Here is a 12363-nt window from a genome sequence, read left to right as displayed (position 1 = left end):
TTGTGTACTCTTGTCTTTCATTTTTGTCAATGTGCTTTGTCTTTATGCCTTTTTGTGTTTCTTTGATACATATGACGTGGCTCCGTACTTCATTCCGTCATTATGTTATTATGCTCTTGTAAATTTGTGTATCTATGTCTTTCATTTAACGAATTTGCTTTGTCTTTATGCCTTAAGTGCTATTTTGTTACATATTTGTTTGTTTTATAGTGATTAAGATAGTAGCACAATGTTGACTGCTGTACCACTATTTCTGGAATTTTTTCATATTATGTCTGTTTGTTTTGTTCACACATCGTAGTCAATATAATGGAATTTGATGTGACTGACATACTTGTAAGTGAGAGGTTTTGCTAGCTATGAAACCAGTCCGTTTCTGTGTGTGTTACATTTTAATGTTGTGTCGTTGTTCTCCTGTTATATTTAATGCGTTTCCCTCAGTTTTGGTTTGTTACCCCGATTTTGTTTTTTGTCCATAGATTTACAAATTTTGAACAGCGGTATACTACTGTTGCCTTTATTAATCCACCATTTTCTATAGAAGACAATACCTGTACCAAGTCAGGAATACGAAAATTGTTATCCGTTCGTCCGATGTATTGAGCTTTTGAATTTGCCATTTTGACCTCGGAGTTTTTGTGATTTTAATTTTTAAGTGTACATCATACATTGACCTACATCTATAATTTGACCAAGAGGTATCGTTGAGAATAAAACATGAAACGAGATGATTTCAGCTTTGCAATTGTGTTCATATTTGGGTAGAAACATTCCAGCAGCGCCTACAGATATAGTATGTGTCTCCCAGTTGATACAATATTCAAGTACGTCATATATGTATCGTAAACAGTTACTGTAATACAGTTGAATAGGTATTTTGCAATTGTTCTCACTTAGTAAACATAAATATGACTTTGTTGTATTTCTGTCTTTAATTTTTATGATACTATTTTCGACGTAACATTTCAGATTTAACGTTATATCAACCAACCAGTATGTATTGCCAAATTGTAATACATGCATACTTTAAGCAATACGAAATTTAAGTTATTAGACAGTGGAATTAAAGCAATATGCTAAAGTAACTTTGAAATTTAAGATTGTTGTTTATTTTCAATAAGCATTTAGATGTCTGACATATAATGTCTTAAATGTTTCACAATCCAGATGATATGAATCACTATCCATTATGATGATTATTCGGTTCGGCCAATTTAACACGTTCCTTATTCTTAAGCTCCAAGTTACAAATACTGTAGAAAGTAGAAATATTTGGATTAAATAACGAAGGTTCAAACTTCTTCGAAAATCCTTTTTCTTTTAATTTATCAATATGTATATGAATAAAGGTAGTAAACCGCTGTTCAAAATTCATAAATCGATAGAGAAAAATCATATCCGGGTTACAAACTTAAACTGATGGAAACGTATCAAATATGAGAGAACTACGACACAACAGAGACACAACACCGACATGTAACACACAAAAACATTAATTATAGGTGAAAATTGGTTAACAAACGTGTATTTTTAATTAAAAATGTATCATCAATCACCTTAAAGCACGAAGTATGTTCTTATAGTATTAATTGATATTGTATTTGACAATGCGTGTATCTTTCGTACTGGATTCAAAAAATGACTGTAGCTGTTTAAACATAAAATTGTGTCTGCACGAAATAAAGGCAACAGTAGTAAACCGTTGTTCAAAAGTCATAAATCTATTGAGAGAAAACACATCCGGAATATAAACTAAAAACCAAGGGAACATGTCAACTATATGAGGAAAACAAAAGGATAAAAAAAGAGGGACAAAAGATACCAAAGGGACAGTCAAACTCATAAATTTAAAACAACTGATAACGCCATGGCTAAAAATGAAAAAGACAAACAAACAACAGCTCACACGATCAACAGATACAATGAAGTGCAACAACAAAAAGAACCTGCATACATGATAACGCACTATTTAATTACACTGAAATTTAAAGTTATTCTAATGTAGAGTTTTATTTATACATCGGTTTAAAAATTAAATTAGAACCTTGTAGACGTATAGTTATATTTGTAATTTTTTATTTCGTAATCATCTGTGGTTAAATATGTTAGCAGTCAATTTTGACCGATCCCAACCTTTGCTACAACGATCGTTAGCATTGAATATGATATATATTTATCATATTTGGCATATTTAATGTCAGCAACAAATACCTTATTGATTTTAAAGGTTAGAGGTCTACAGTTAGACTGATACAAGGTCAAAGTGGTCAATTCTGAATAATTAGTTGATATATAAATCAAATGCTGGTAAGTGCATTGTTCTAAATATTCATTCAGATTCATTACAATAACAATTAATGATTTATTTTTCATTAATTTTAAACATATATCTTTGGTTTCCGATTTGTATTTTATTATTTTCATTTGGTTCTTTTAGGAGGAGGAAAAGCTGAAATTCATTAAAACACCAACAGATCAGCTCATTGAGCCTGGAGAACGTATCATATTAGAATGCCAAGTCAACGATGACACAGCTGATTACATGTGGTTTGTATAGTTTCTTAAAATTACACGTCAGCGGCTCCATTCACAAAAAAATCTTACGAGTTATAATACTAGTAGGTCATACACATTTCAGTATAACTTACGATCAATTTTTATCGTAAGATTTCATATAATGTTGTTAAAACCGCAATGTGACACCGGACGTTTTGAATGACTAAGTTCGTGTAGGGCATTTGAAAAAGGACTAATAAATTGCCTATGAACGACTTGTAAAGAACAGATTCTTTAAGCCATTAATTTTACGCTTAGAATTGGCGATAAAATTGTAAAATATGAAGTTTATAATACATCAATGTCAGTTCAAACGAACAATATGAAAGTTATAGTTTGAACTAGAGGAAATCAAAACGTAATGCGATCAAATGTTATGCAATTTTAAAGTCATGTTTAGTACAGTTCTGTGGCAACACGATTCAAAGTACAAGTGCGTTTAAAAGTTTAGAAATTGTTAGATATGCCATTCGGTATTGTGTTAACTTAAAACAGACTTTGTCAAGGTAACTAAGGTCAAACCCCGTTTTAAGTGGTTACTTTAAACTAAGTCTTTCGCTTTCTATGGTGTGATTGTATAATGTTGTTTATATATTGATCTATTTTCGTTTCGTTTCTTGGCATGTCATTGTCAGTTTTTTTATCGACTTTTGATTTTGATTCTTTCGCTTCTCTGTTTCAGGCAATAGCAAATTGTTTTGAAATTTGGTATTTTAATGTGATGGGAGTTCATATAGGAGGGAAGTCCCTATCGAGATATGTGATTAGCTTAGTTGAACCAATTATTACTTTATTCTAGAGTTTAACATAGAAAATATAATGAACATGATAGGTCTCAATTTTCAGCTTTTCGCGATAAGATCATGTCTCGCAACCAGTAGGTAAACAAAGCATTATATCGACGAATTCTAAGTTTTTTCCCAAAATAGGCATGGTTTGTGAATCAACTTTAGTTATTAAGTCCATACGCTATCCATTGTGCGAGTTATATTCTAACTTTGTAAAATTAAATACTATTAGAATATATAGATATATAATGTTTATTGGTCGGCATATACAAAACGATTTTAAAACGTACCTTATGGTATGGGTTTAGCTCACTGTCTGAGCAGGACCGTACGGTAAGCAGGGCCATATATTCCTGACTTGGTACACGCATATTCTGAAGAAAATCACTAAATCACATTGATTTACTATTATTGATTGTAACAGAGATGAAAAAAATTGAAAACAACATGTTTAATTATTTCTTGCGTCCGAAGCGCTTTTCTGGATTTACTACCATCAGGAACGCACAAAGCCAAACGTTTGAAATCCGAAGATGTATAAGAAAAGTTATTTTCTATTCCTAATAATAACTAGTTGATGCGAAAACCGTAGAAAAGTACCTAATACAATTGTAAACTGTTATTTTTTGTAGGTTTTATGAAGATCTAATGCTACAAACTGAGAAAAACAGTGTTACTGTACTCCCCGGAGGAGTTCTAGATATTTTTGAATTCAGTAGAACTTTAGAAGGACTATATAAATGTCTAGCCAGTACATCATCGGACTTTTTAGAACATGAATTTAGACTATCCCTTGCAGAACCGTGCGATTTATGTAAGTAATTATTGCAGTAACATTATTTATTAGTAATTATTTCATTCGCACTATAAGTGATCCTTTTTAATTTCAAACTTTGCGTTTATTCAAATAATATTTAGGTAAAGTTTCCAGGGCAGCATGTCGTGCATATAATAACGGTTTGTTACAACACTTCGAGAGAACTATTTCAAAAATATTGTTTTGCATACACTTCAACTTCGGACTTGAATTGCCTTTTAAGGTAGATAGGGTGTCTTCCTCCATCTTGGATTTTGAAATACCAGAAAACAAGGTCTATATCTTTGATAAAATGTGCAAATTTTGAGAAAAGTAGGTAATTCATGTGCAAGATTTTCATTATAATATAGAAAATGCAATGTTTTATCATATTTATGGTTGTATTTTACCATAAACCGAATGCTTTTGTTTGATTTGATTTTTTCCAACTTTGCCAAATAAGGGGAGATAACTCAGATTGTGTTATTTTTTCAATAGAATGTGTTAGGAATTTACCCATTTTATTATGTAGCAAGAAAACGAGTTCTGTGACCCCCATTTTTCTTTTTCTTATCTGAAAGAATAATATTGCAGCCATCTTCTCATATTTTGTCTAAAAATTCTATGTTGTAGTTTTTGTTTTAATGAGGAAAATTGGGTTTTTCATGCATATTCAATATTAAATTTGACAATTTTGCACAACCTGTAGTGTGAAAATTAGTCCGGTGACTATTCTTTTAATTAATGTTTTGAAACAAGCAGGTTATAAACTACATTATGGCAAATTATCAAAAACATCTATGGATTGTAATTTAGACACCCCATCTACCTTAACTTTTTTATTCAAGCGTCCATAATGAGTCTTTTGTACATGCATATACTTTGTTTCTTTGATGATCTTTTGGACAGCTTAATAAGGCAACATTAATTTACCGATGTCCAAAACCCTCGACAGAATGAGAAGACAATTTCGGAAAACAAACAAAAACTGACGGACTCAAATTTATTCACTCCAAAAGACGCAAGACTGGGTGAATTAACAGGTTAAATGTCACTTGCTGTGATATTGAAAATACCTTGAGTATTAAATGGACAGTTACTATCTAAAACATTTTAAAACTTTAACTAGAAGAGGGAACTGGAAAGACAAATATCGTGCTGTAGGTTTAATTTGAGATATTAGACTGCAATATTTGAACAGAGATTTTGAATTAAGTCAATCATATTTCTTACGTAATTCCATTACTCCAATCTCATTTTACCACACATGAACAAATGTGAAATTGCCAATGTATGCTTTACATGTTTATGACATCAATGTACCATCACAACTATCATGTCTGTATTTAAAGTCTCAGATTATGTCATTTAATTTTGAAAGAATTTCAGAATATTTCTATATTAGCAAATTTTTCATTCCATAATTTATTTTTACGTATTTTCGTTTATGTCAGCGGTAACACGTTGAAATGAATTCACTATAATGAAGTCAACATTCATTTAAAGCCTGAAAAAATTTCATCAAACAGTGGCTCCTACATTACCGCACGTAAAGCAGAAAAGCTGATTGAAAACTAGTGACAGCTTTACACGCCTGCATAAATTTGCGTCATATTAAAGATATTAAATAAGCTTGCATTAAAGTTATTGACCACATTAGAAACTGTTTGTCTGCATAGCAATGAATAATAACAGTAAAGTCAAATGTATTTTTTTGTAAACGCAAATTAAAGCCACGGGTGGAACACCTTTTTAAAATTTTCCATTAACAGTAAATCTATTGTTAGTAGACATAAGAAGATGTGGTATTAGTTCCAATACGACAACTCTCCACCCAAGTCACGATTTGTAAAAATAAACCCTTCGGGTCAAAGTACGGTCTTTAACACGGAGCGTTAGTCTTATTAAACTCATATGAGAGATTTATTATGTAATTATGGCTTAAGTCAAGTCTGGTTGACACAAAATGTTATAAATGTAGATGATTTATAACTGATTTCAAACAGCGTGTTACTGATGATTTATATCTGAAGCAATGTCATTTTAGCTCACCTTACCCAAAGTGCCCTATGTGAGCTTATGTCATCACTTGGTGTCCGTCGCTGTCCGTCGTCTGTCGTCGTCTGTCGTTGTAAATTATTTTAAAAAGTCTTCTCCTCTGAAACTACTGGGCCAAATACCTAAAAAAAACTTTGACTAAATATTACTTAGTGTATCTTGTTCATAATGTGTATTTGAATTTTTGATTCATCGACAAACATGGCCACCATGGCTAAAAATAGAACATAAGGGTCAAATGCAGTTTTAGGCTTATATTTCAAAAACTAAAGCTTTTAGAGCAAATCTGACATGCAGTAAAATGTTCAATTGGTCAAGATCTACCAGCCCTGAAATTTTCAAAACTAATGGTTTTCTTGCTGTCACTAAATTGGTAGTTTTAAAGAAATGTTGCATTTGTTTTTGTTATTATCTTGAATATTATAATAGATAGATATCATCTGTTAACAGCAATAATGTTCAGCAAAGTAAGATCTACAAAAACGTGTGACCAAAATTGTCAATTAACCTCATTAAGAGTTATTGCCTTATAACGACAATTTTACAAAATTTGTTCATCAAGTTTTCTTATATTTAAAAATCTTCTCCTCTTAAACTACTGGTCCAAATACCTTCGTCATAGCGAAAAACAGAACATAGGGGTCAAAGATTAGTAATTTTTTCATAGTTATTTTTGTCAAAGGCTCTTCTGATGTATAAGTTAGTGTTGATCATATTCGACCTTTTTATTGTTTATCATTGAGATCTAATTTAAGTTCTTGGAAGAAAACAGATCAGTCATTTCAAATTTGTTTCTTATATGTGGTAAAAGCATGTATTTTGACTTATTGTGACATTCTTTTTAAATCAGGTAAAACAAACAAACTTCAAACTAAATATGAAAAAAGTAAAATCATAAAAATACTAAACATACGGAAAGTCCCTAATCAAATGGCAAGATTCAAAGCTTCAACAAATAAAACGAATGAACAACAACTGTCATATTCCTGACTTGATACAGACATTTCCTTATGTAGAAAATGGGGAATTAAACCTGGTTTTATTAAATGAATAAACGCTTTTCTTTATAATATATATTATTATGTAGTCATTCATACCGCATTGAACAATGTTTGTATTTTAGCTGTAGAAGTTCCCCCTATGGATACAGTGGTAGAAGAATCTTCGGTCGTGTTGATGTCATGTTATTCACAACAAGCCGTGAACGTTACTTGGTATAAAGATGCCATCCTCATATCTGATACTATGAAATATGAGGTAAGTTGAAAATGAAAACACACAAGGACAGTCTTTTTATTGAACAAATTTAAATATAGTTTTACCAATGGTATATTTAGCACTAAATATTGGATAAACTGAACCACTTCTAAACGTTCTCAGATAAGACGAGTGCTTGGTTTCCACAATTAGAATACACCTGTGAAATTAATCTTTTGTTTAAACACTACATTGTTTCTCAGGAATGGAGAGTCATTTCTTTGGTTCATTTATTTTTACTCGGACGTTTTGGCTCTTAACTTTTTTTATGGACACTTTCTGAGAAGTATTTGGTTTTCTGTATTTGTTAGGGCTGTTTGTTCTTTCGTTCTTTTTATTTCTGTGCATAATACTGCCCCTTTTAATAGACTTAGGATTTTGAATACGATATTTTGTGAAAAGTATGTTAAGTCTTATATTGACCACTCATACCATTAGATGTTCTTATGAAATAAGTAATGCATATGCACAATAACTACGTTTTAGGTTACATTGCAGTTGCTGTCATTACTTATATGCTTGATATGCTGTAGTTTCGCTAAATTGTTACACTATGCGTAAGGTAACAGTTCTCTATGTTTATTTTATTTTTGGAAAAGTGTGATTTTGTAATATACAAATCTATATGCAGAAAAAAATCTTAGAACTCATTGGTGTGTTAAATAAAGGCAACAATAGAATACCGCTGTTTAAAAGACATAAATCGGTTGACAGAAAACAAATCGGGGTTACAAACTAAAACTTAGGGAAACACATCAACTTTAAGAGGAAATGAGTATATATTATGAGATTTAAAACACAGAATGGAAAATGCAGTATTGTGAAGACTAGTATGCTTTAGTATTATAAGTTGTTAGATATGTCAATACATGAGAAAGCATGTGTATCATTTTCTTCTTCTGCATTTATTGTCTAGTAATGTTTTTGGTCTATGACTTTTGTCAGGGCTCGATACCTGTACATCCGACTATCCGATGTTTGGCTTCGTGTTTTTCGGACGCATCAAATGTGAATAGTGTTATTTTACATTTTGTGTACTCTCATAAATTTATTTCACTTTATTTGCAACTAATTCACCTTGAAGTTTGGAATCTTGCTTTCGTCCTATTGAACAGAAACATTGATTTGTTTCTTTCTTTTTCAGGAATTGTATCAAACATTTAAATTCATTGACTCCATAATATTTAGGTCAGAAAAATGTCTATATTATCATTCTAATAAAATAAATGCGTTACATCTGGTTCCAAACTGAATAATCAAAATACAATTATGTTCTTGTACTTGTTGTTCTTTTTATCTAATATAACTCAATAGATACAACCTAGTCAATGGTTTATAATTGTCTCACTTTTGTTTAATTTCAAAAAGGTTTGTATAAATACAAAGTTGTAACATACATCTTGTCATACATTTTGACAACGTAAGAATATTATACGTATCACTTGTTTTTCCTATTAAAATACTTTACTTCTAAATATAATGGCTCTCCATGCCTTTGTTTGTTAGGCGTTTTTGCGAAATCTGTTTCTTTCAGTTTGAGTTGATACCTAGATGTGTATCCTATTAATGAATTTTCAAAACTGCTCATCCCTCTATTTTATGACATTCCATATAAAACTAATCTTACAATGCAAATTAAAGAGATGTCTGAACGACATATAACTTGATAGGTTTGCACATTTATGAATTTTACCATAGAATTTATTGCACAGTGGAACCACAGTATAAAAGGCTACACACGTAGTGCAAAAACCATCATTAATAAAAGAGCATATATATATATATATATATATATATATATATATATATATATATATATATATATATATATTGTTCGTGTCATTTTGCACCATAACATTAACACTTTCATCCGAATGTATTTGTTTTACGCTTTTAATCAATTTTCACGTTATCTGGCTCTGTCTCTAAAACCCTTTTTAACACATTACTACCAAGGCAGTGTTCACAAATTGATATGGGTGCCGTTTATATCATATTTCATCATTAATACATGTATACAATCAAATAAAGTCAGTAGATTCCATGAAAGGTGTTCAAATCGTGCTTACATTTTTTAATATTACAGTCTCGTTTTCACTTCCTAGTGTTTATAGGTTTTATAATAGTTGATAAGATCATGTTTTCTTAAAGGTCATCAAAACAAAACGCAACAGTTGTTCCTTTCTCTGTGTCTTCTGTACTATTATTTGTCTGTTTGTCGTTTTATTTTTAGCCATGGCGTTGTAAATTAAGTTTTAATTTATGAGTTTGACTCTCCCTCTGGTATCTTTCGTCCCTCTTTCATATCATTTTGCCGAGGAGAAATCTGTATAAAAATTATAGTTATTCTTTTACATATTAAATTAAATGCAATAATATGAATTCGACCTATGAGAAAAAATCCACAGATTATGCGAAGTCCTGGATTTTTATCCAACGATTTACAATTTTTTATGATGAATTGTTTAAAATTTGAGCTTCATTTACGAGTCTTATGTAGACGAAACGAGCGTCCGGCGAACAAAATTATGCGTGGTGTGAATCAGATGTGTATACTTAAAAATTCTAAAGATCTTTTAGAGTAAATACAATCTAACTCTCTTTCATCTTGTGATAGTATTAAAACATTTGACTTTTTACACTTTATACAAGTATTCCACATTCCAAACTAAAGGAAATATTGAAAGAGTTGGTATTGCTTTGTTTCATTAAAAAGAATGGTCAAAGAAGATACAAGTATCTTGTCTTAGGAAGGGTTAAATCCTACTTTGTAAAGGATCACTCTGATTCACAAAAAAAATTCTCTGAAACTGACATTATCAAGATGCTTGATTTCTTGATTGACAACATATTTGATACGTTCGGAGGACGTGTTTTTTAAACAGACTATCGGCATTCCAATGGGAACGAATTATGCTCCTCTTTTTGCCGACTTGTTTCTTTATTACTATGAGGCTGACTTCACAAAGGAGCTACTTAGGAAGAAAGATAAGAAGTTAGCAATATCCTTTAACTCTACTTTCCGTTATATAGATGATGTTCTTTCACTAAATAATTCAAAATTTAGTGACTATGTTCAACTCATCTATCTCATTGAACTAGAGATAAAAGATACAACAGATACAGTTAAGTCGGCCTCATATCTTGACTTACATCTAGAAATTGGCAATGAGGGTCGATTGAAAACAAAACTTTACGACAAAAGAGATGATTTCAGCTTTTCATTTCTAAGTAGCAACATTCCAGCAGCACCTACATACGGTGTATATATCTCCCAATTGATACGATATTCCCGTGCTTGCATTTCCTATCATGATTTTCTTGATAGAGGGCTGTTGCTCACAAGGAAGCTATTAAATCAAGAGTTCCAAATGGTTGAAATCATCACTTCGTAAATTTTACGGACGCCATCACGAGTTGGTTGACCGTTATGGAATAACCGTTTCACAAATGATATCGGATATGTACGTCTTAGCTGCAATCCCCTTCCCTTTCATAAATGTGACCTACCGAATTAGACTATTTACCGGTTTGTTATCTTATAAGCAACACGACGGGTACCACATATGGAGCAGGATGTGCTTACCTTCTGGAGCACCTGAGATCACCCCTAGTTTTTGGCATGATTCGTGTTGTTTATTCTTTAGTTTTCTATGTTGTGTCATGTGTACTATTGTTTGTATGTTTGTCCTTTTCATGTTTAGCCATGGCGTTGTCAGTTTATTTTCGATTAATGAGTTTGACTGTCCCTCTGGTATCTGTCGTCCCTCTTTTACGAGGTTTCATATATCACAGATAAATTTAAAAAGTATTTTAAAACTTTCAACCTCCTCAAGCGAATTTCACCTTAGTGCGTTTGACTTCACCTTCTTGTATGCCTTTTGGTCATATAGAGCATTCATATATCCTTGGCTTTTAAATATTTGAGTTTGAACGTTCCTGGTAAAGATTTTTTTTAGTAAAATGTAGAAATATGATAGACTTAATGTAACAAGAATAATCTGTCAGTTTCTTAATATTTTGTCATTTCCTAAACACTGTCACTTGAGCTGGGGAAATCAGGCAGAGATATCGATGGTTAAGGAAAAGTGCATGCTTCCGATTACCGTGTCTACCACACGTGCTTCTAAAATAACTTTCATCAGGTATTTTGTAGAAAAATAGCATATGATTAACACTATTTATTTCTTACAGTGAAATTGATCTAATTATTTAATCTGTCTAGACGTTTATATTTATCTGAATGAAAGTGATCCTCGAATGCACAGGATTAACTTTGTAGAATTCGAAAGTGTCGATAGGGATTCATGTGCTGTTTAAAACAGAGCTGTCAATAACTAATTCCATTACTGAGCCGCTTACATATTCAAATTTTCATGTTTCTTATATACATTCAAGAATTGTACTGCTTTAACCTTTTATGTCAGCGGACAACAATAGTTCTGTAACGTAGGTAAGACAGTTTACTTGCAACACTTGGATCTTTGATTGATTTATTGGTAATCGTTTTAGCATAATTTCTGGATCATTGAAGATAGATACTGCATGAGAGTCCTTAAATACACATTTGATTTTACTCGAATCTGGGTCAAAACTCTCAGGGATTTCCCTCATTCCGATTTTTTTTATCTTTTCTCATTCACGTGTGTCCCCCGTATAATGCATTTTTTATATCATCTATATGTATTTTATTTAAAAAAAAAAAGAATTCTTACTCTATTTTTCTTCTTATTAGGAAAAAGGTTATAGTTATAAAAAGTTATAGTATGCAACTTCTTTACGATGTTGTAAATATCAGCAGATGAGACCATGGTTGTCAATGTTGTTCTTTACTTCTTATGATCTGTCTGAAAACTCAAAACATATGCGATTTATACTATAATGATTCATTTTTTTTCATACTATATA

General features: G+C 31.4%; 1 protein-coding gene across 1 annotated transcript in view; it reads left to right on the top strand.

Moving 5' to 3' along the window:
* Positions 1-12363, top strand: part of LOC143066598 (mannan-binding lectin serine protease 1-like) — a 93769-nt gene that overhangs the window by 59297 nt on the left and 22109 nt on the right. Inside the window, exons 11-13 of the mRNA XM_076239470.1 lie at positions 2438-2547; positions 3977-4158; positions 7322-7455. Of these exons, the coding sequence (XP_076095585.1) occupies positions 2438-2547; positions 3977-4158; positions 7322-7455 (426 nt within the window). The remainder of the gene's footprint in view (positions 1-2437; positions 2548-3976; positions 4159-7321; positions 7456-12363) is intronic.

The sequence above is a fragment of the Mytilus galloprovincialis genome, chromosome 1, assembly GCF_965363235.1.
Source record: "Mytilus galloprovincialis chromosome 1, xbMytGall1.hap1.1, whole genome shotgun sequence".
Classification (NCBI taxonomy): domain Eukaryota; kingdom Metazoa; phylum Mollusca; class Bivalvia; order Mytilida; family Mytilidae; genus Mytilus; species Mytilus galloprovincialis.
The sequence above is the reverse complement of the archived record's forward strand: the minus strand, read 5'-3'. Positions and strand labels throughout refer to the sequence as shown.